Source organism: Cydia splendana, chromosome 3 (genome assembly GCF_910591565.1).
Source record: "Cydia splendana chromosome 3, ilCydSple1.2, whole genome shotgun sequence".
Lineage (NCBI taxonomy): Eukaryota > Metazoa > Arthropoda > Insecta > Lepidoptera > Tortricidae > Cydia > Cydia splendana.
In genome coordinates, this window is record NC_085962.1 from 23,331,561 (window position 1) to 23,357,387 (window position 25,827).

The 25,827-nt window shown below is 38.5% G+C and overlaps 1 protein-coding gene and 1 long non-coding RNA gene across 2 annotated transcripts in view; both read left to right on the plus strand.

Moving 5' to 3' along the window:
• LOC134789411 (uncharacterized) overlaps positions 1-25,827 on the plus strand; it is a 550,672-nt gene that overhangs the window by 389,925 nt on the left and 134,920 nt on the right. The window lies entirely within an intron of this gene.
• LOC134806881 (circadian clock-controlled protein daywake-like) overlaps positions 1-25,827 on the plus strand; it is a 44,469-nt gene that overhangs the window by 15,155 nt on the left and 3,487 nt on the right. Inside the window, exon 4 of the mRNA XM_063780298.1 lies at positions 1,459-1,608. Coding sequence (XP_063636368.1) covers positions 1,459-1,608 — 150 coding nt within the window. The remainder of the gene's footprint in view (positions 1-1,458; positions 1,609-25,827) is intronic.

Consider the following 25,827-nt stretch of genomic DNA (forward strand, 5'->3'; position numbering starts at 1 on the left):
GTGTTTCATGCCACTGCGCCGCACCTGAGAGTAAAAAGACAGACAAGTGCACAAAGCCAATCATGGGCGATTGTGCACTACAATGAATTTTACTGTCCGGCAGTCCGAGTTTTCATGGTCCGATATGCAGTGGCATGAAAAAAACGGATGTTGTCCGTCTTTTCACTCGCAGGCCGCGCAGTGGCATGAAACACCAGCCCCCCCCCCCCCCCCCCCTAGCCCGCCCCCGCCCGGCCATGTCATGAAAAATACTAATTCCAGACGCAGTGCATATTAAGCATAAACACGTTTTTCACAGCTGTCATCTCGGACCGGAAAAAAACTGTCCGGAATGGGGAAAAGTAAAATGTCGGACGGTAAAATTACGTCTAGTGCACAAGCTACTATATACATTTAATGGCGTGCCATATCGGACCGTAAAAACTCGGACTGCCGGAGAGTAAAATTCATTGTAGTGCACAATCGCCCTAAGTGAACCAAAATGAAGAATGAATTCATAGTAGGGCTTGCATTCCGGAAACCGGACTCCATTTCGAAATTCCGGAATCACGGACATATTTTCCGATATTACAATTCCGGAATTGATACCACTGAATATCGAAAATTCCGGAATTGGATTTAAGTACTTTTTTTAGGTTTTAATACGTTTATTATTGAAAATTGTTAAGAAACTACACTATACTGTTGTTTTTTGTCGTTATGATATAATGAACTATAGTATATATTTTATTTTTCCGTTTGCAGTTGGAATAATAAAGCAAAGCGATTTACTTGCTTAGAATAGTCAGAATAGTCTGAAACCTAAATAAGCGAATTTTTAGAATTGAAATTTAAAAATATTTGTACTTTTTATCTTCGATTCAGAGAGAAAGAGGTTTTCTCTATCGATACTGTAGAAGCACATAATATATGATATTCTGAATCATAATTAGGAACTAGGAAGGAAAAACCCAACTTAGACCTTCAACTTCTTAAACAACACCACTCTACCTACTAATAGGTTAGGAAGAGTAGGAAGCTGTTAAATTTAACTATTTAAAAAATTATGCATCGAATGATTTGCTAGCAACTACGGTCTCCCCAAATAAATACCGCGTATCATAGAAGTGAATAAAAGTAACTATTTTAATAAGGTGGTAAAATAAGAGGTGAAAGTAAAAGTACTTCAAATTAAATTTATCTTAAAAAATACCTACTAACTTTAATAAACGTAAAGTATCATTCATTTTTTGTTGTTTTTTGCGAAAAAATCTCATAAAATTATGACAAACCCTAATTCCGGAACCAGTTCCGGAATTCCGGAATTGGAATCCAATATCGAAAATCAGTTCCGGAATTGGAAACCATCCGATATTGCAAGCCCTAATTCATAGGTGAAACGATCCACCAATTTAATTAATTTTTTTAATCAATTTTTTTACTGATGTTATCTAATGTAATTGTTTATTCCTCCTACAGATAACACTGAAGTAGAAATAAGCAGCAAATTGACTCCAGTAAAGGGCAAGAACGGGGAACACTTGAAGCTAGTCACCCCGAACTACAAGTACCAGATAGAGAAGACCACCTTCCAGTTCAAGAACCTGTTCAACGGCAACAAGGAACTGGGTAATTCTTATTCTTATGCTTTTTTATGTTACATGTAAGAATGGCATATATTTTTAAGAAAATAAGTAAACTCTATATCAATATACTTAGCAATTTACCTCTAGTTTTAGGTCAACCTAAATGTATTGTCCTAAGAGTATTAAAACATATTTTAAAAAAATTACAAGTGCGAAATGTCACGGACCGTGTTGTGTGACTTCCCCGGATTTTGTGATATTATAATTTTTTTTAAATTATGAAGTGATTTTGCATTAATTTATATCAAATATAAAACACTAATCCCTGTTCTACAACACTGTTTAAAAATTGTATGGATATATAACGACTTTATATAATTTTAAACAACATACATTTTGTGATCAGTTTTCGTGTCACCGCCGCGTGTGGTAATATAAACATGCGGTACTCGGTAGAAAATTATCTTTACTACTGGCAGCCTTATTGAAGTTTTTTTAGAACATCAACACTGTGTTGTTGTCAGGTTTGCAAATGGCTGAAGGGAGAAGTTTTGTCGAAAATCATTTATTGTGTTCATTTGAAAAAACGGTCAACCTTAACGCGTCACCGCCGTGTTAGAGTTTTAAAAGTAAGTTGCAGTTTCACGTTATTGTTTGTAACATAAGATATACCTCATACATTGTAGATTAAGCTAATTATTTAACATTTGCAAAATCAAAGGAAATGTTTATGTAATATCGAACATGTTCCAAATTATTACGACCGTGGCCTCAAAAATCTGTCAACGCCACGGACTTTTGAGTCCACGTTCGTGACATATAGACACGTGGTCGTGTCATTCTTAATTCGTTTGATTAATTTAGAGGCTCATGCACTCTTCAGAAATGCATTTTTATTAGCTACAGATCATTTGCTATTATTGCCCGACTGCCAAAGCAAAAAAATGTTTTTCGCTTGTATGTATGTATGATGTGTATCGAATTCTTTGTCACGCTCTACAGCCTTTATAGTTTGACGGATTTCAACGTCTGAGCTGTCATTAGGTTTGTCGTAGTCATAGGAGTGACTTAGGCTATGTGAAAATAACTATATAAATCAAAATAGCCGAGTTGGCCACCAAAATGCCGAAATGTCACGACTGAGGGACACTTTGTCACAACCGTGTTTATGTACTCATTTTATTTACCTTTCCTGAGGGTATTAAGCTTGACCATATGAATCAAAAAATTGCTTTAAGTATCTACTTTTGATATACCTATGTAATAATATGTGAAAAATAAAAACGTTTATGAAAAAAAAAATATGGACACAATTTAAGAATCACCCAACTATGTAAGTAATTTGCAGTTTTATTGACAGATAATTGCTCTTTTGTCGACTAATATGTCGCACGAGGCTAATTAGAATCTGTGTAAGCAGAATACAGTTGTAACGACTACGAGTAGGTACAGAGTAGTTTATCTTCAAACAATTAAACAACGCAAAAAACAAGTGAATCGATGATATCGTTGTAACGTTGCACGTACATGTTTTAATTATAAGCTTTAATCATTTTATTTTTACATCTTAAACTAATATAATTTTAATGAATTAACTTATTTATAATCGATTTTAAATTATTACTGCATGAATTATTATTTTACATTTTAATCTTAATCAATTAATATTTTTATTATTTTATCAATTAACTATTTATTTATACAATTTTATTAATCAATTTTATATTTACAAGAATTGTCTTATCCTACTTTACTATAGTAAAGTAAGACTAAATAAATATTATGATGAATAGTTATAATCAAATTATATTAGGTATTGCATGTATTCCCGGGCGTTCACATTTTATTCGTACTGACTGTACTCGCGGCCGGTCCATTGATTGACGTCATGGAAAGATCTAGAAGCCGGTTGCGCGGGCGCATGCCCCTCCGCCGCTGTCCGCGGGCCGCTCGGTCCGCGCCAGCCACCGTTGCATACGCACGTACCGCCGCGCACACGGAGCCTCCGTGTCGTCTCGCGCGCCGTACGATTTTTAATCTCTTTTATTTTAATTCGGGTGTGCGCGGACACCTTATTTTAATTATAAATTCGTTCAGCGACGTTTTCGCATAAAAACGATTCCCGCACCCACGTATTGGTAAGTGCAAAGTGTTGATCGTTTCATTAGAATAAGTAGCTTAACTTTAGTGATAGACTAGCTCCTTTGTTATTAGCTCCGTAATTAGCGTAATTCATTTTTAAATCATACATTTCACTTGTTGCTAACTGCCATGTAGAATGATACTGCAATTTCCTTTGTTCTCGTAGTGGCGGGTACGAGTAAGTATGTGTGCGTACCCTCCTACTTATTTAAATTCACTTCTTTGTTCTTCTTTCCTTCTTTGCTCTGTGCTTTTCCTTCGCTTTTGTAACTCCGCTCTGCTTGTGAACACAAACACGCTTTCTGCTTGGTGCACCGGCTTTCCCATGGTCCCATCATCATCATCATCACAGGGTGTTCACAAAAGCAGAGCGAGCAGGAACACCTTACTAAGACGTTCTGGAAATCCACAGGGTGCGTCGTTCTATTTTTTAAATCGCCGTCGGCCGACCTAGCAACAGCGCACCTTCACCACCATCTCGACGGCAGGGTTGGAGCCATAGCCGTTCGCCCGCCGTCGCCCCTGCTCCTCTTCAGTGCTGACGAGTGTCACCCACCTGCTGCGGGCCCTCGACCAGCCAGGGCAGTACCGGATCTCGGGCGTAAATCTAGACGGGCCTTGACCACCCACGACCCTATTTAAAACTTAGTTTTTTTAAAATAAATAATTTATTTTTGCTAACGAGTTGGTAGTTCTTATTTACTTCCCCTACCAACAAGGGACGTACTCTCCCCATTAACGTCACATTGGCGCCCTTAAACGTGGTCTGGTCTAGATTTGCCCCGCAGAATTATGTGTGTTTGTTGTTTTTTTATTTTTGTGAAACGTTGTTTTTTTTTGGTTGCATGTAACTAGGGTGTACCCCGTTAATAATAATAATTTTAATTATTTATTAATCAAATTGTAATTTTTATATTTTATAATAATATAATTCATTTTGTGTGTCTTAATTTATTCAGAATTTTATATCATCCTGTACTAGTGCAGTGTAGACTAGTACAGTCAGTCAAATATTTTATGAATATTTTTTTTTTTTGTGCAATATTTTATTTTGTAGTTTTGTGGTACACACTAGTTGCGATAATTTTATGCTTTTTCTGTTTTTATTTTTGTGCTTGTCTATTTTATTTTTTTGATTTTTGCTTGATTTTTTTTTTTTTGCCAACCAAAACGTTACGTAGTTTATTATTGTAACAGGCGGAGTAGTGTTAGTTAAAACCAAGCGTTCAACACTTTCCACGGTTGCCATTTTTGCACGTTATTGTTATTAATTAAATTATTATTTTTTTATTTAAATTTTAATAAAATGGAATTTCCCGTGAAATTTTTGTCGCTCCAAAAGCCGGAGTTGGAGTATGAGGTTAGCATTCGTGGTGAGACACCGGGTTCCACCGTCCAGGACTTGCGGAAACAAATTTCGAAATTAGGGCCTTTGTTTCCTTCCGAGGATATTTTGGAAAGTAATTTCTCTGTCGCTTCCGATTTAAAAGGCGTTAGTGATGCTCTCGCGAAAGTTCAGTCGCATTTAGATTCTCGACCGGATAGGAACGTTTTGCTTCGCACACAAAACCTTTTAAATCACTTACATCACCGTCTCAACCGTATAGTGTATGATGAAACGACCAAGCCCATGTTCGACGTTTGCGACCAGGAGTATCGAGCTCTTACAGCTAGATTTAATTCCTTCAAGGACACGGCTGCCGCGTCCGTTTTGCCTGCCCCGAACGCCGAACCTGTTGTTAGCACTGCACCGATAAACGTAAACGTCACATGCGACCGTGGTAGTCACAATGAGCTTTGCAAAATCAAGTTTGATGGCAAGTCTTGCGTCCGTGCCTTCGTGGTACGCATAACGGAATTTTGTGAGGCTAGGTCTATTTCGGATTCAAAACTTTTGTCCTATGCCACAGAGATTTTTACTGGTGATGCACTACACTGGTACCGAAATATTAAGGGTCAAGTGTCCAGCTGGGTTGAACTCGCCACGTTGCTTAAACAAGATTTTGGTCAGAAGGACTATGATTATAGGCTCGGTAATGAGATTCGGTCACGCACGCAGGGTGAATCCGAGAACATTACCGTGTACCTATCAATCATGGCCGGGTTATTCTCACGTCTCTCTAAACCTTTACCGGAGGACGAGAAATTAGAGATCCTCCTCCATAACATCAGGCCTTGCTATGCCAGTACTTTAGCGTCAGCAGCCGCGATTACTGACATAGATACGTTACGTAATCACTGTCGTAACTACGAAAGTATCCAGGCACGTCTTGCCGACTTTCGCGAACCACCCAGACGGACAGCTGACACCTTGGCGCCTGAGTTTGCCTATACTGGTAATAGTTATAACAAAAATAATAACAATAATAACAACAAGAATTTCACATACAGGAATAACAATAATAAACAATTTAATCAATATAATTCTAATCAAAATAATAATAGGTCTTTTACTAATAACAATAATAAACAATACAATCAATTTAATTCTAATCACAATAATAAATCTTATACTAACAACAATAATTTTAATAAATTTAACAACAATACGAAACAGGTACATGCAGTTACATCTACACCCTCTACCAAAACCTTGTATTGCCCTAGATGTCGCAATAATAGCCACAACTTGCGTCAATGCCCAGCTAATAAAGACGAAATTTATTGTTTTAAGTGTGGTCATAAAGGTGTCAGGTCCCCAGATTGCCCTACTTGCAAAAGGGATAAACCTTCTACCTCAAAAAACTAAATAGACAGAATTGTGCCAACCATCTGGTTAATAATTTTGATCCTGTAGATTGGGGCAAATGGCTGAAAACTATTGAGATTTTTTTCAGTTCAGTATAACATCGACGCAATTCTGAATGATGATCCCAGTATTGATAATCGACCTTATGCAACGGTACAGGTTAATGGTGTTAATATGACAGGTTTACTCGATTCTGGTGCTGCTATAACTGTATTAAAAAGTGAGGCTCATCAAGCACTTCAAGGTTTACCTATTCATACAGATCAACTCATTACAGCCAAAGGGGCTGGCAATCGTATTATGCAGAGCCGGGGTTACATTAACTTGCCTGTACATTTTCAAGATAAGTTCCGTTTTATTACCGCTCATATAGTACCAGATGTAAACACGGATTTTATATTAGGCGTAGATTTTTGGCGTAAATTTAATATTCTTCCTAACTTAAGTAGTATTACTTTTCGTAATGTGTCAGTAGTACAAGAGGAACCAAAGCCAGAAAATCCTACATTTATTCATGGTTATGATCATTTAAGCGTTTCGGAGAAGTCCATTGCTGACAACATCATTGCACAGTTCGAGGATATTTCTGCCGAGCGCAAGGGTTTAGGTAAGACCAGTCTCATTGAACACCGTCTAGATACTGGGGATGCTCAGCCGATCCGGCAACGATATTATCGTATGTCGCCTGAGAAACAACGGATTCTCGTCGAACAGGTCGACGAAATGCTTAGTCTCGACGTTATCGAGCCCTGCGAAAGTGCCTGGTCTTCACCTGTACTACTCGTCACGAAGAAGAATGGTCAGCCTCGTTTCTGCCTCGACAGTCGCAAGCTGAATTCTGTTACTCGAAAGGATGCGTATAATTTACCTTATGTAACGGAAATATTGGACAACCTGCGTGACGCTCGTTACCTTACGAGTATCGATTTGTCCAAGGCCTTTTGGCAAATTCCGATTGCTGTCGAGGATAGGGACAAAACTGCGTTCTATGTTCCTGGTCGTGGTACATTCCGTTTTAAAAGAACCGCATTTGGCCTCACAAATGCGCCAGCAACACAACAACGTTTAGTTGATCTTCTCTTCAGAGAATTTGACTTAAAAGTCTTTGCCTACTTAGATGACATAATTATAGTTTCCGAGGACTTTAATTCTCATGTGTCACTTCTTCTGCGGGTATTAGATAAACTTCGCCAAGCAAACCTGACAGTAAACTTGGAAAAGTGTCAATTCTTTAGAAGTCAACTTAAATACTTAGGATACGTTGTTGATAGCCAAGGTCTTCGCACGGACCCAGGTAAGGTAGAAGCCATCTTAAACTATCCGACACCTACTAGTGTCAAGGACATAAAGAAATTTTTAGGAACTGCCACCTGGTACCGTAGGTTTGTGCCACAGTTTAGTACAATAGCGGGTCCTCTTAACCAGCTGACATCCACCAGGAAAGGTAGACCGCCTTTCAAGTGGACTCCTGAAGCCGATGCAGCCTTTAGCAAGCTGAAAGAATGCTTAGTTTCAGCTCCAGTGTTGTCTTGCCCTGATTACAACAAGCCGTTCGAGGTACACACAGATGCGAGCAACTATGGCGTAGGAGGCATGCTGACTCAAACTATTGACGGTAAGGAGCACCCGGTAGCTTACATGAGCAAATCGTTGACACCGGCTGAACGTAATTACAGCATAACGGAGCGTGAAACACTCGCAGTAATTATAGCTCTTGAGCATTGGAGGTGTTATTTGGAGAATGGACAGCCGTTCACTGTCTTTACAGACCACAGTGCCTTAAAGTGGTTCCTTTCTCTAAGTAACCCTACTGGTCGTCTGGCTCGCTGGGGAGTGCGTTTGTCGTGTTTTAACTTCGAGCTCAAACATCGTCGAGGCGTGGATAACGTGATTCCCGACGCTCTTTCCAGAGCTGTCCCTGTTAGCGCTATCGATTTGTCTAATTCTTACCTTAATACGTCAGATGCATGGTATAAAAATATTTATAACTCTTGCTTAACAAAACCTCAAAATTTTCCAAATTTTTCCATTAAAAACGATTCTTTGTATAGATTGTGTAAAAACAAACATGAGCATACCTCCGAGTTCTCTTGGAAGGAGGTTGTCCCAAACGAATTTCGTCACGATGTTTTGGAGCAAAACCATTCTGAACCCATGGCTGGACATCTAGGTATCTTTAAAACGTATCGTCGATTGGCGTTGAGATACTTCTGGCCAGGGATGCATAACGACGTCGTTAAATTTGTAGGCTCGTGTACTAAGTGTTTACAGTATAAACATCAAAACCATCAGGTGCTTGGTGAAATGGGTCGCCCCAAACAATGTTGTCGACCCTTTCAAATGGTTTCGATTGACCTTATGGGCCCTCTGCCTATCACTCGAAAACAAAACCAATATATCCTGGTCATAACTTGTTGTTTTTCAAAATTTTGCCTAATATTCCCTATTCGCAATGCCACTTCAACTATAATCACCAAAATTATAGAGGACCAACTCTTTTTAGTTCATGGGGTTCCTCAAACGATTTTTCTCGACAACGGCACTCAATTTACTAGCGGCATGACCGTAGATTTATTTAAAAAATATAATGTACCCAATGTATTCTACACGCCTAGATACACACCGCAGGTTAATCCCGTCGAACGTCAGAATCGCACAATTGTCACTTGTTTATCAACTTTTGTAAATGAAGATCATAGGACTTGGGATTTGTTTATACCAAAAGTACAGTTTGCCATAAATAACTCTGCAAATGAAGTGACAGGTTACACTCCTTCGTTCCTTGTATATGCCAGAGACCTTGTGACTTGTGGTACGCATTACGTGGATAATGACCTCGGTAGGGACTTAATGTTTTTACCACGTGACATTTACGCCGAAAATCTAGGTTGCATGTCTGAAATATTTGATAATGTACAGGCAAAGTTATATCAAGCTCATGCAAAGAATACCGCTCATTATAATCTACGTCGTAAACATGTTGAATTTAATGTAGGAGATATAGTAATGAAACGTGCTTATGTTTTAAGTGACAAAGATAAGTACTTCAGTAAAAAACTTGCTCCGAAGTTTATACAGTGTCGTATTCTTGAAAAGAAGTCGCCTTTGGTTTATGTTTTGGAGGACATGTCTGGCAAGAATTTGGGGACTTGGCATATAAAAGATTTAAAATTATCAGGGTTTAATAAATAATATTTTACATGAACAAATTGTTACATTCATTCCCAAATCGTGCTATTAACACCTATTTCAGTGCATAAATTGTATTTGTATTGGTTTCCGGTTGAACGATAACTGGTTACCTGCAAAAGTCTGGGCGCATTAGCATCTGCAGTTAAAACTAGATACTAATGTTTTTTTTATGTTTGCGTGATGAATGATAGATAGTTTGAAAGAATAAATGCAAATACGCAAACGTATATTGCGCGGATTTTATTCTGAGGAACAAAATCCTTTTCCGGCGCGAGGGGGTAATGTAACGTTGCACGTACATGTTTTAATTATAAGCTTTAATCATTTTATTTTTACATCTTAAACTAATATAATTTTAATGAATTAACTTATTTATAATCGATTTTAAATTATTACTGCATGAATTATTATTTTACATTTTAATCTTAATCAATTAATATTTTTATTATTTTATCAATTAACTATTTATTTATACAATTTTATTAATCAATTTTATATTTACAAGAATTGTCTTATCCTACTTTACTATAGTAAAGTAAGACTAAATAAATATTATGATGAATAGTTATAATCAAATTATATTAGGTATTGCATGTATTCCCGGGCGTTCACATTTTATTCGTACTGACTGTACTCGCGGCCGGTCCATTGATTGACGTCATGGAAAGATCTAGAAGCCGGTTGCGCGGGCGCATGCCCCTCCGCCGCTGTCCGCGGGCCGCTCGGTCCGCGCCAGCCACCGTTGCATACGCACGTACCGCCGCGCACACGGAGCCTCCGTGTCGTCTCGCGCGCCGTACGATTTTTAATCTCTTTTATTTTAATTCGGGTGTGCGCGGACACCTTATTTTAATTATAAATTCGTTCAGCGACGTTTTCGCATAAAAACGATTCCCGCACCCACGTATTGGTAAGTGCAAAGTGTTGATCGTTTCATTAGAATAAGTAGCTTAACTTTAGTGATAGACTAGCTCCTTTGTTATTAGCTCCGTAATTAGCGTAATTCATTTTTAAATCATACATTTCACTTGTTGCTAACTGCCATGTAGAATGATACTGCAATTTCCTTTGTTCTCGTAGTGGCGGGTACGAGTAAGTATGTGTGCGTACCCTCCTACTTATTTAAATTCACTTCTTTGTTCTTCTTTCCTTCTTTGCTCTGTGCTTTTCCTTCGCTTTTGTAACTCCGCTCTGCTTGTGAACACAAACACGCTTTCTGCTTGGTGCACCGGCTTTCCCATGGTCCCATCATCATCATCATCACAGGGTGTTCACAAAAGCAGAGCGAGCAGGAACACCTTACTAAGACGTTCTGGAAATCCACAGGGTGCGTCGTTCTATTTTTTAAATCGCCGTCGGCCGACCTAGCAACAGCGCACCTTCACCACCATCCCGACGGCAGGGTTGGAGCCATAGCCGTTCGCCCGCCGTCGCCCCTGCTCCTCTTCAGTGCTGACGAGTGTCACCCACCTGCTGCGGACCCTCGACCAGCCAGGGCAGTACCGGATCTCGGGCGTAAATCTAGACGGGCCTTGACCACCCACGACCCTATTTAAAACTTAGTTTTTTTAAATAAATTATTTTTTTTGTTAACGAGTTGGTAGTACGTTGTTTACTTCCCCTACCAACATAGGGACGTAGTCTCCCCCATAAACGTTACATCGTGTAACTGTGACGATACTGCGGCACTGGTAGTCTACTCGAGAAACTCAAAACGGTGAAAAATAGAGATACTACTCCTAAAAATACGTGTGATACCTCATTAGATTCGTCATGATGCCTAGAAAAATGTATTCGAAGCGTGTATTAGCACACAAAAAATATCAAAAGTTATAAACAAAACAAGGGGGGAAAAAGAAGATATTTTTTATTTCCCCAATATCTCAAATAGTATTAATATTTAAAAAACGAAAATTAATATTAAAAAAGAGGAGGATATTTCCAATAAAATATTTCATACTTGCAGAACTGTATCTCCATTATTTATACTATTCAACGCTGAACACAACCCTCCGCGCCTCATTTTCGGGAAACGCGCGCGGCGTGAAAAAGCGATTAAAAAACCGTCAACCGGGACATATTTCATGCTAAAAAGGGGGGTTGCGTCAGGGTGAGGTGATGGGACACTAGAGTGCGTAAAGCACCATACCCAAAGGTATCATACAGGGTGTCCGGTGGCAGATTTATGTTTTTAATATGAAATAAAAAAACAACGGCTAAAGGTAGAAAATGTATTTACTCGTACATCTTTTAGAAAAGAGCACAAATGCAGATTTAGTTACTTAAAAATTATATCCTCTAAATGAGCTCCGTGAACACGTACGCGTTCTTCGAAGTGGAGCCTCGCGTTTAACACTACACGCTGCAGCATAGCCGGCGAAATGTTGCGGATTTCATTGGTGATATTTTCTTTTAAATCAGCTATAGACCGTGGGTTGTTATTATAAACTCTGCTTTTTATGGGGGTACCCATAGAAAAAATCCTTAGGGGTCAAATCGGGCGATCGTGGTGGCCACGTGATATCACCAAAACGGCATATACATTTTCTAGGGAAGTTTTCGCGATGCATATTCATGGACACTCCGGCAGTTTGGGGCGTAGCACCATCTTGCTGAAACCAGGTGTGTGACAAGTAAGATGGATGTGCTAGCAAATTTGGCAAAAAGTAATCCAATCATTTGTCTAGAGTTCACTATTGACAGTAACCTGCTTGGCGTCTGGAATTCTCAAAAAAATGGGCTTCGTGGACTTTCTTCCAAACTCCGCTGCACACTCAATATGTTTTCCGGCGTCCGAGTGTACCGGCTGGGGCTTGGCCTTGGGATATTCTGGACCGAAGAAGTTTTGCGAAACCTTTGCACCCATGACTGAATCAAATTAACACTCGGCCCATCACTTACTCGACGAATATTGAAATGTGAACAAAATTTTCAGTGCAAAAACTAGCGAATCGTTGGCTTTAAAATATGCTTCAATTGCGTAAGCACGCTGAGATACTGACCACTGAGACATATTGAAAAGAAAATCCGCAACATATTGTAAATTGACTTTGAAACTAGAAATCTGCCACCGGACACCCTGTACTACATTCATTGAATGCTGGCTATAATTTGTTTGTCTTCCCCATATATTAGAACACAACTTGACCGGATCACTAGACAAAATGACAATCATACCTACATACATCGACAAATTCCAAACGAAAAGAAAAAACGTTTAGCTGCACCGGATATTCGGTTACTATCCAGTATCCGGCCTATCCGGCCGTTATTTTAACAGCCGGCCGGATACAGAATAATGACCTACTTCTTTCTTCTTTTCGTGTCGAGGTTCCTTTTTTTATACGATGGATGCCCAGTAGGCAGCGGTGTTGAGAGCCCTGGCTGTCGCGTCCCTCAGATCCAGCTCCGAGCAGTGATGCGGGCATGCGGGGCCTCAGCTCGTTGAAATTAGCCTACGCAGTAGGTTGTTCCGTGCACTAACTTTCATACGTGTGTTAAAACAGTGCGCCCTGTAGGTTAGCGCTCTATCCAGCGTTATTCCCAGATATCGCGGGTGGGGGCAATGTTCAAGTGTCGCACCATCCCACTCTACGCGAAGGGGTCTGTTTGCGTGATGGTTACGCAAGTGAAACGCACATGTTTGTGTTTTGCTTGGGTTTGGCCGGAGGCAGTTAGCCCTATAGTAACTACCGAGTTGCTCCAATGCCCCAGACAGAGTCCCTTCCACGTCTTCGATGGAGCGACACTGAGCTGCGAGGGCTAGATCGTCTGCGTAGATGAAACGTTGAGTCCCCGGTGGGCTTGGCTGGTCGTTCGTGTATAGGTTGAAAAGGGTTGGCGCCAACACGCTGCCTTGCGGGAGGCCATTCTTTTGGCGTCGCCATCGGCTCTTCCCCGTATGGAGGTGGACTTGAAAACAGCGGTTCCGTAGCAGCTCAACAAGTACACGAACGAAGCCTCCATCTCGAGTGACGTTGGCAACTTTTGACAGCAAGATCTTGATGTTCACAGTGTCGTAGGCTGCAGATAGATCGACGAACGCCACACCAGTGACCATACCAAGCTCAAAGCCGTCCTCAATGTGCTGCGTCAGTTTTAGTGTCTGACCCGTACACGACTTGCCGGGGCGGAATCCTGCTTGCTCGTTGATAAGAAGAGGATCCACTGCTTGTGTCAGCCGGTTGAGACGAAGACGCTCAAACAGCTTGTAAGTGTGGCACAGTAAGGAGATAGGGCGGTAGCTTTTACCATCATCGGGAGGCTTCCCAGGTTTTATCAGCGCTACTATTTTTGATTTGCGCCACACTTTAGGTATGCTGAGCGACCGACCAGACAATCGTTGAAGAGAGCCAGAAGCCAGGAAGTCGCCACAGGTCCGAAGTGCTTAATTTGTTCCACTGTGAGGTCGTCCATGCCAGACGCCTTTCCGCTTTTCAGGTTTTTTATGGCAGTTTGGAGTTCATATAGTTTGGAGTTTGGAATGGTCTGCTCAGGCTGCGGTTGGCGTTATCCTGAAGAGCCGCGGTGGAAGGGGGCCTAGGTATGCGGTGAGGTGGCTTACCGTTCAGCAGAAGTTGGCTTGCAATCTGGTCGGCCGTGATCAGGCCCGGGCGCGTGGCCGCGGGTGCTTCGCCAGTGACCTTGTGAAGAGTGGACCAGGACTTTTTGCTATTGTGTGTCAGGTTGATATTGGAAACGCTCTCTGCCCCCTTTTCTCTGCGAGACTTAGCCAGCTCATCCATTAGCTCTGTGCCCGTTTGTATAGTATCAGCAGAGAAGGGGTCGTTCCTGAACTGGACTTCGTAGGACTGCAGCAATTTTGACGAGGTTGGGTTGAGACCCGGGATGTAGTTTGACCGGCAACCTCTGGGTATCTACTGGCGCGATACGGACTGGACAATCCTGATGAACTCATCGTAGTTGGAGGCGACGGGTTGTAGTTGCATTCCGTCTATATTCGCAGAGTATTTACTCCATTCGGCTTTTGCAAAGTTAAAACGCCGTCGGAATGGGACTTTGATGGGCTGCACGACCGCCTGAATCCGGCACATTATAGGCCTGTGTTGCGTCCTGGGGATTGGGGCGCAGACAGCCTTAGAGCACTGCGAGCTGATATTTTCGCTGACGAAGATTAGATCAGGATTGTAGCTGCGTCGCCAACGCCCGCTGTTTAAAGACCCGGGCAGTTTGGGGTTGTGCAGAAGAGCCAGACCGTTCGCCTCAGCCCACGCTTCAACCGCCTCACCGTCGCAGTTTGTTTCACGGTAGCCCCAAGCAGTATGACGGCTGTTGAAGTCACCGACGACTAGTTTGGTTCGGCCATTTGTCGTATCGCCAGGGACCCAGGGCTGGAATGGTTGTGTGGGCGGTTTGTAAACGGATGTGATTGTACATGATCCAATGTCCACCGTAATAACCTACTAATCGGCCGGATACCGGATGGACGGTAACTTCGTCTATTACTAGCCGACATACCAGACTGTCCACCTAGGTGGACGGTTAGTATTTTTTTTTCGTAACCAACAATCGGTCTAGTTGGTTGGTTAGTAATATGAACTTTTAGTACCGTAAAAGGGGGTGAGTAGGTGCAAAACTGACATTCAAACTTCGATAACATTTTATTTTTACATATGCAAACTGAATGTGTATATAATAAGTGTTCCGGACGTTTGTATTTAAGTTTTTATTTTATTTTGGGTAGTTCCATTTCATAACTTTGACGATAAACAGGAAATCCCACCTCACCCCGTAGTCCCTACAGAAGATTGTTGGATCGATTTTTTTTTATTATGAGTATTACTATAGCTCCATTTTAAATTAGAATACATTATTTTTGTAGCAGTAGCTTTAAAATCCCATCTCACCCCCCTTTCATTCCTTCTCTCCCCATTCATAACCCAACTCTCCCCGCGAACCCTACTCACCCCATTTTACGGTACTAGCCGACCAATTTATTATGATTGGTTTGCCGGTTGGTAATCGGTATATACCAACCGAAAAACCGCCTGACACACTATTCGTTAACATATTGACTGCCCACATACAAAACGATCTGACAATTTACTAGTCCAATTGTTTCGATTTCCTCGTACGTCCAAGCAAATTACTTCCATAGTGACCCCTGACCCAACAACGGCTATATAGTGACCCATGTTCGGGGCACGGACTTGTGAAGACAGTTCGTGGTGACCCATATACATATGTGACTGTGAACGTGTTAAGTACATACCTATATAGATTTTATAATCAAACTACCTGTAAATTTCTTTCAAATATTATATATCTGATTTTTTATGTTCGATTTAATGGTTTTTTGTAAGTATTTAATCATTACATTACTAAGTGAAAGGGTTTCGGTTTAGAAAAAAACTAACTAGGTAGTCAGTAAAGAAAAAAAATCAAGATAGACAGTAAGGAAAAATAAGTTTTTGGCAAAAATTTCATTTTTGGTACAAGCTTTTATCGCTGACTGTACTTTTCTTACGACAGACAACTAATACTCATCGAGACAATTCTAAAAACGCCTAATACAATTTGGTTGCGTTGTTTCATCACAGAGTTCCTATGGCCACCTCCTGTCTTCATCATCAGAACAGCTCGATGATACCATAATATTGCATTGTCAAATTGTCATCCGATTTATACATGCATGCAAAATTTCAGCTCAATCGGAAACCGGGAAGTGGATCAAATTTAACTTGCAAGATTTTATTACATAGTTACATACAGGTCGACCTAATAAAAGCTTGTTAAAAATTAACAACGAACTAACTAGGTTGTTGGTTACGAAAAAAAAAATACTAACCGTCCACCTAGGTGGACAGACTGGTTTGTCGGCTAGTAATAGACGAGTTACTTGATTTCGGCCGGTGGTCACGCCGAAATCCGGTATCCGGCCAAACCACTCCACAATGTGTCCGGGTGACAGATGCAACGAGAAGTCACGTGACTATTTCTATAAGTACATACATTATAATTTCGATTGGCGTTCTATCAATGATTGTCATCTTGGCTAGCTAGGCCGCCGGGAGCCTAGCCAAAGTTAGGAAATATTTAGTCACGTGACTTTATGTATGGTCCGCTTTTTTCAGCTTAGTGAATTTTTTGCGGCTATTTTACTGCGACTAGTGAATTTTTTGCGGCTATTTTACTGCGGCTAAGTACATTCTGTACATTGCTCGATTAACTTCTCAAGAGCAATTTATAATCAGATCGTGGTTTGTAAACAATACCTAATACCTACATACTTCTAATAGGAAAACGATAATATAGTCTGTTCGAGAAACGGAAAACGGTGAAAAATAGAGATAATACTCCTAAAAATACGTGTGATACCTCATTAGATTCGTAATGATGTCTAGAAAAATGTATTCGAAGAGTGTACTAGCACACAAAAAATTACAAAAGCTATTAACAAAAAAAGGGGGAAAAAAGTAGATTTTTCTTATTTCCCAAATATCTCAAAAGTATTAATATTTAAGAAACCAAAATTAACATTATAAAAGAGGAGGATATTTCCAATCAAACATTCCATACTTCCAGAACTGTATCTCCATTATTTATACTTTTTATTCAACGCTGAACACAGCCCTCCGCGCCTCATTTTCGGGAAACGCCCGCGGCGTGAAAAAGCGATTACGTAACATTAATAGTTATTTGTACAACAAGAGATCAAAGTTTGATATTTCTTCGAGTGCTTATTTTGAGTCCCGTGCAAGCGAAAGATTCTATAATAGATTCACGAGCGTAGCGAGTGAATCTAATTTAGAATCTTGAGCGTAGTAAGGGATTCAAAAGCGCACGAGATGTAAATAACTTTGATCTCGTGTAGTACACAAAATTTTTCACCCTAAGCAGTGAGAACATACCTAGAGGGACAGAGATAATAGAACCCAAGTATATCGAACTTGTATTAGACCCCGCATGTTGAAATGACTATAAAGGTCACTTGAATGTCATTTTGTCTCACTCAGTGAGCAAAATCGCATTTTGCTCACTGAGTGAGACACAATCAGTGAGCAAAATGCGATTTTGCTCACTGAGTGAGACAAAATGACTCAGTGAGCAAAATCGCATTTTGCTCACTGTTTTTAAGAAGCAAAGTACCCTTGTTCGAGCTGCTGAGGAGAAAATATAATTTTAAAGGTATTAAATATTCATTGAAAAAATTTAAAAAAATATGGTGTCTTTAAAACATGTCAACAAATGTAATACTTGTAGACATTTATCTTAAAGTTATTTTTTCAACAAGTTAGGCAATAGTTAATGAACAAAATTTTCTCGAAATTCCTTCTTTATTGAAAACGAAAAAAAAAATGTATAAATAACTATTGTAAAATTTTCTCGCTTTCTAGAGCCCTTCCCATATACATGCTTTATAAGATCACGTTATAAAAGTTCTGAAAAAATTAATAGTTTGTTTATAATATTGTTTTATATTTTACAATTTTACCTTGATTTTTCGTTTTTAGGGTTCCGTACCCAAAGGGTAAAACGGGACCCTATTACTAAGACTTCGCTGTCCGTCCGTCCGTCCGTCTGTCACCAGGCTGTATCTCACGAACCGTGATAGCTAGACAGTTGAAATCTTCACAGATGATGTATTTCTGTTGCCGCTATAACAACAAATACTAAAAACAGAATAAATTAAAGATTTAAATGGGGCTCCCATACAACAAACGTGATTTTTAACCAAAGTTAAGCAACGTCGGGAGTGGTCAGTACTTGGATGGGTGACCGTTTTTTTTTTTGCTTTTTTTTTGTTTTTTTTTATATGGTACGGAACCCTTCGTGCGCGAGTCCGACTCGCACTTGCCCGATTTTTTCGTCAATTTTCTATGTTATTCTAAAACTTATTTTAAGCAAAGTATTAACTTTATTAAAACTTTTATAATGTGATCTTATTAAGCATGTATATGAGAAGGGCTCTAGAAAGCGACAAAATTTTAGAATAGTTATTTATACATTTTTTTTTCGTTTTCTATAAAGAAGGACGTTCGAGAAAATTTTGTTGATTAACAATTGCATAACTTATTGAAAAAATAACTTTAAGATAAATTTATACAAGTAGTACATTTGTTAACATGTTTTAAATCCACCATATTTTTTTTTAATTTTTCAATCAATATTTAATATCTTTAAAATTATATTTAAAGTTACGTAATCGTTTTTTCACGCGGCGCGCGTCTCCCGAATAAGAGGCGCGGTGGGCTGTGTTCAGCGTTGAATAAAAAGTATAAATAATGGAGATACAGTTCTGCAAGTATGGAATGTTTAATTGGAAATATCCTCCTCTTTTATAATATTAATTTTGGTTTCTTAAATATTAATTCTTTTTGAGATATTAGGGAAATAAAAATATCTACTTTTTTCCCCCTTTGTTTGTTTATAGCTTTTGATACTTTTTGTGTGCGCACGCTTCGAATACATTTTTCTAGACATCATTACGAATCTAATGAGGTATCACACGTATTTTTAGGAATATTATCTCTATTTTTCACCGTTTTCCGTTTCTTGAACAGACTAATACTTCCATTGGGAAACGTCATTCTTAAGTCTATTTATTAGGTAGGTAGTTCATTATTTCTATTGTTTAGTACCTACCTGTAGATACTAAATTAATGATTGCACTTCAGGTTATCGGCCGAGTGTGAGTCGGGGAGTAGCTATGTTGTTTTTACGGAAACGTCCCTTAATTTTGACTTATGAGAATTGTACTTATATTATTTCTATTCAGAATTACAATCTATTTTTTCGATCTATTCTCATGTTGAGTTAAAAAAAATCAAAATACTTGGTATGGTGACTCAAGATTTAAAAAAAATACCTATTTATTCAAGTAAGTAGACCTAATTGCTATTAGCAATAAGCATTTTTGATAGTCCAATACAAATATATTATCATCTTAATCACAGCAATTTATTGATGTTATTACTTATTATTATGTAAATAAAATACTTATCGGCAATATTAATAATAAAGTGGGGATACTTAATAGTTAAGTTCTTCCAATAAATGTTCTTAAACTGACGTTTTGATGCGTTTATCATATTGGTATAATTCGAATGATTTCTATGAATTAAATTGTTTTCGAGGCTCTACTTTTCTCATTCTCATTACCTATAAAATATGTTTTATTTGACCTTACGGTAGGTACGTCGCCAGACAGCATTAATTATCAGTCCTTTAAGAATTAACAGTTTGCGATGAGACAAAAATATTGACGCGGAAATCGTTTCGTATAAGCCCAAGTAGCCATGCAGTGGCGTTCAAAAGTGCATGGATAGATGTCGACCGTAATGCCTTAATATTACGGTTGAAACATATCCATGCACTTTTGTAGGTACATAAAGAATCAAGGCAGTCTTGGTTATTAGTGTTTTTTTTTTAAGACATAATAAGCCGTGTTCTGACCGGTTGCTGATTTTGTTTTTATAATTTGAAATGGTTTTCCTCTTGTTTGAATACGACCTGGATTCGTGTCTGCAACATACCCCGGATTTTGGACGCGGGAGTGATTTACAGTAGGTACACTAACCAAAAAATTGATAAAAAACAAAAAACAGCAACTTTTAACATTTCTAAGCACATTTGGAACTTACTAAAATTTATTATATGGCCGTCCGCAACCCTTATAAACGAAATATAATAGTGTAGAATTACATGGCGTTAAAGACTAAGGCCCAGTTGCACCAATCAAATTTAACAGAACGATTAACGTGTTTGACGTTAAGTATGTACAGTAAAGTATGAAATTTTCCATACAATAAAATTTTGCGAACGCTATAACGGTGACAGACGGTTTGGTGCAACCGAATCTAAGTATGTAACTAATTGACAAGCATTTGAATGCTAAACTATGTGACTAATGTCCTAATGTGAAGGTTGCTCAAGGCCGGTCAAGGTCTACTCATGTTCACTACCGGTCTTGTCGAAGAGGTGCTGTAAACGTGCTCACCTCGAGTTAGCCGAATACCTAAAAGCACCGTTACTCTGTAAATACATTAGAAAACGTGCGCACAAGAAACGAAATGAAACGCTATAATTATGTCTATCGTACTAATATGGAAGAGTGATAGAGAAACAAATATCGCGTTTCATCGACTCGGGTTCTAATCCTGATCCTGTTCTACTTACCTACCTCTAGACCAATAGTGGGACCGGATTTTTGCACTAAAAGTTTTGATAATTCTAAAGATGAAAAAGTGATACTTATCTGACATGGGACATATTTTTAAGCATATTTGTAAAATATGACGAAAAGTTAGAACGAGCGTTAGATATAAATTAGGTATTTATATATTTTTAGTAATGATTTTTTAATATTGAATTAAAGTGCAATGTTTAAGTTCCATCGTTTATAATATGTATGACGCTTTATAATGTAAAATTATTAGAATTTTTTTTAAAGTGCTTCTTAGTCAAACTACAAATTAGCTTATTATTTTGTCGATATTGAATTAAAGTTTAATAAATCCACAACAACATATCTAAATTCTTAAGTTAATAGGCAAGCTAAAAATTTAGAAGAATAAGATATATGCTTTAGAATTAATATGCGTTTTTTGTCCTATAATATCTAATATTGAATTAGAGTCTGTAAAAATAAGTCTATTACTATAAAATAATATACGCAGCCATATTATGGAAAATAAGAAATTTCGGTGTGTAGCTTGCATTGTAATAGTAAAATATATTTAAAAAGGCGCGAAATTCATACATACGCCGCGCTGGTCCGTCAGTGTCGCCGGCGCGCCGCCCGAGACCCTATCATAGCCTACCTATACCTCGCCCCTCGCCTCGCCCCACCTGCCGCTCACAGCACTGTCTGTCTTTTCTTATCATTCATTTGTTTGTTAACTGTGGACATATATAAATTAGATGCGGACATTACGTGAAATTAAAGGGGTCCCTTTGTTTCCCATAAAGTATTGTTTGTCATATAAGAACCTTCGGGCTCTCGAATTAAGGTTTATTTTTGAATGGCCTTAGTAGCAGTGTGATAGCGTTGACTCGGCTCGGAGAGTTGGCGAATTGGCGATTCATTCGCCGAGTTAGCGGATCGGATACCAAGTTATCAGTTAGTTTAGTGGCCGAGTTGATTAGGAAGAACATTTGAATTTCGAAATTGTAATAAAAATGTACATGATATTCACAACTATTTTTTACCATAGTTTGTCAAAGGACTGTCTCATTTCAAACATAGAGAGAATCATCATACTATCTTTGACTTACACTAGTACTAGCACCCAAAAGAAAAGGATGAATATAGTTTTTTGTTTTTATTTACTGACAAATTGGTTTGACCGACTATACCTATTTCTGGTTCCTATTGTCATGTCCTGTCCTATTCAACGTCAATATCATATTATGTATATTATAAACCAACTGCTCAATATTACACGTATACATATTGAATATACAATAAGGTAAGTGACCTCACCTTATTGTATATTCCGTGTCGGCCGTATATGCCTATATACGGCCCACCTTAAATTAAAATGTTTTTTTTTTAATAAACAGGATATTAAGTATGAAAAACTCACTCAAATAGGTATCTTATTTATTGAAGTTTCTTCATTATACCAAAATAGTTATAAAAATATTACGATACTCTTGGAAAATATACCTTTTATAAAAGTCCTATTGTGGGCCTTATTGAACACTAGCAGGGTATTTTACTTAATCCCGCAAAAAATAATCATTTTGACAGTAGACAATAACAGATTTTATTGTTTTTAACTTAAGAGTTATACATATACTTACAAATAACAATATTTGGTACTTCACAACAAGAGGATATTTATAATAAGTTAAAAATAATTCTTTTGGGCCTTATTAACTAAAGATATAAAAATTGTCTAGTTTACGCGAAAATAGTAGGTAACTAAAGTCACTAAACTTTATTATATCTTTATTAGGGTTCCGTACCCAAAGGGTAAAACGGGACCCTATTACTAAGACTTCGCTGTCCGTCCGTCCGTCCGTCCGTCCGTCTGTCACCAGGCTGTATCTCACGAACCGTGATAGCTAGACAGTTGAAATTTTCACAGATGATGTATTTCTGTTGCCGCTATAACAACAAATACTAAAAACAGAATAAAATAAAGATTTAAATGGGGCTCCCATACAACAAACGTGATTTTTGACCAAAGTTAAGCAACGTCGGGAGTGGTCAGTATTTGGGTGGGTGACCGTTTTTTTTTTGTTTTTTTTTTTTGCATTATGGTACGGAACCCTTCGTGCGCGAGTCCGACTCGCACTTGCCCGGTTTTTATTATTATGTTTTAACATCTGGGGGCACGGCAGTGCCCCGCCAAGACGAGCAAAGCGCAAGGGCACTATCTACCTTTTCTCGAAGCGCTTCGTCGTTTTTTGGAACCCTCATAACTTGGGGTTGGATTATACTAGATAAACAAAGTTCTCGGACTTATTAAGCATATCAATTGCATAGCTCTTATACTTTAGATTTTATTCATATCTAAAAACTTCGATTTCGTCACTGACTCGCTCACTTGATGATTATCAATACCTTTAGGGTACTTCCTGAAGTCCTCTAAGAAGCTGAAATTTGATATGTAAGATAGTTTTAGTACACAAACAACAAATAAATTCAAAAACTTGAATTTTTTAATCCCTAAGGGGATGATGAGGGGGTTTAATCTTGTATGGGGAATCAATAATCGCTGAACCGATTTAGTTGAAATTTGGTATGTAGACAGGTATTGTTATGGGGAAGGATATAGAATAGATTTCAACCTCAAAGTTTACCCTTACGGGGTGAAGGCAGATTTCAACCCCAAAGTTTACCCTTACGGGGTGAAGGGTTTATATGGGGAATCAGTAAGAAGTACATTGTGTAACAGATGCCCCCAGATACTTATTTCAGGATTTTTAACAGTAAATCACCCCCAACCCTTTAAATTAGGGGATGGAAGATTGTCATAAGCAACTTACAAAAAGAAGTGAAATCCCACCAAAAACATTTTGATGTAAAATGTTGCCCAGACGAAACCATAAGGCTCGCACTGTCAAAAAGTTATCAGATCTCTTGCCAAGCTTCTAACTCTACAAGCCCTAACTTCACTAGCTCTACACCTTAGTCAAAGTATGTGGCTCGGCCGTTTCGTTTCTACAAGAACTATTGTATGTATAATAAAAAAACCGCCCAAGTGCAAGTCGGACTCGCGTTCCAAGGGTTCCGTACATTACACAATTTTTAACAATATGTTTTTTAGTGAAAAGTGACTAAAATGTCTTATAAAAACCCGTAGGGATCGGATCAAAAACTAAGTACTTAAGTCCGACTCACGCCACAGATTATACAATAGTTCTTACGAACAGATACTTATCTCTCAAACAAAACGCAAATACCTACCGTTTTGATACCTACACAAAAATACAATGGAGTGACCTTCAACGCGCCGCTCCCCGCACCGCGCGCACCGGCACAACACTAGGGTTGCTGACGCTTAGAAATGATAAATAAATACCCACTTAAACAGAGGAGTGAAATAAAAGGAAAGCTAAATCTTAAATTATACCTAATATTCCGATTATGCTTTAGTGTTTGCAAAATAGTCATTTTAAAAGGTCATATGTCCCTGCAGTAACCGCAGTGTTTACGCCGTTTTATAAACCGCGCAATAATCCCAGCAAGAATTAGTTTTAAAACTTAGTGTAATTTAAAACCAGATAGAGATTAATGTTACATAGTAAAGAAAAATAATAGAAACCCCATGAATAAAGGTAATTAATTATAAGTTAACCAGAGCAAAAATGAGTAGGCACTTTCCGGTGTAAACTTACTGTCGTTAAAATAAACATTTACCAAAATAAATTAAAAATGTACTACCTATTTCAAATAGATAGATATCTAAATCTATACATTTGTCACACATATTAAACATTACATGTTTAATTAAAGAAATTCAATAGTAGGTAGGTACCTACTACCCGCGCGATTCGAACTTTAAGATATCGCGCCGTTAGACATTCACTAGATATGAAATAGTAAACATATGTGACGTTCCACGGCAAAAGGTAGCTTATGGCGGCTGGCGCTTACGCTTATTATTATCGCCACTCCAATATTCAGTCGGGGCAATGGTACCTTTTGCCGTGGAACGTCACATATCTTTACTATTTCTTATCTAGTGCATCTCTAATTCATTTCCCGAATCCCGCCGTACGTGTAACTATCGTAAAAATTTACAGTGCGGCGCGCGGTGACGTGCGTACGTGAGCGCGTGTGGCAACCAACTGGCTTGCTTTTCTACCGTGAACGGGAGCAGATTCGTAGGTATTAATCCGAGCTCGCGCAGAGAGTTCCATAGGCCTGCTCACGCTTAGCTCCACATTTCTAATAAGTTTTCCTGTCATCTATAGGTAAAGAGCTAATATGTGTATTTTTTTCATAATAAAAAGACCCAGTAGTTTCGGAGATAAGGGTAATGTTAATTTTTTGCCTGTTTTCTTAAATAACTTCTAAACTATTTATTTTAAAATTATGAAAAAAATATATTTGAGATTCTAATTCTAAAATGAGCCCCTTCATTTGATATATAACAAAGATATAGTTTTTTTTCTTCTATTTATCATTCATCTCAAAAGTGACCCCTTTATTTAAATTTATATTACATATTTACTTTACATGTATGTCTTTGGGTTATAGACAAATTTCAACTTATTAGTCCAGTAGTTTCGGAGCAAATAGGCTGCGACAGACGGACAGCCAGACACACGAGTGATCCTATAAGGGTTCAGTTTTATTCCTTTTGAGGTACGGAACCCTAAAAATAATGATTATAATAAGTTTTTCACCTTATGCCCATACCATTATCACGCCCATGTGGCGGTAGCAAAACAGCCAAGCCACATATTTTGACTAAGGTGTAGAGTTAGTGAAGGGGCTTGTAGAGTTTGAAGCTTGGCTCGACAAGAGATCTGATAACTTTTTAACAGTGCGAGTCTTAGGCTTATGGTTTCGTCTTAGCAACATTTTACATGAAAATGTTTTTGGTGGGATAATTTTTTACAGTATAAATATTTATTCGTAACAGTTAGTATTATCTTTTAACATGATTTTTACTGTACATCTGGGCCCTATTTCACCAACGTGACAGGTGCGACATTTGTCGACATCACTGTTACTGACGTCACAGGCCTTTATAGGCT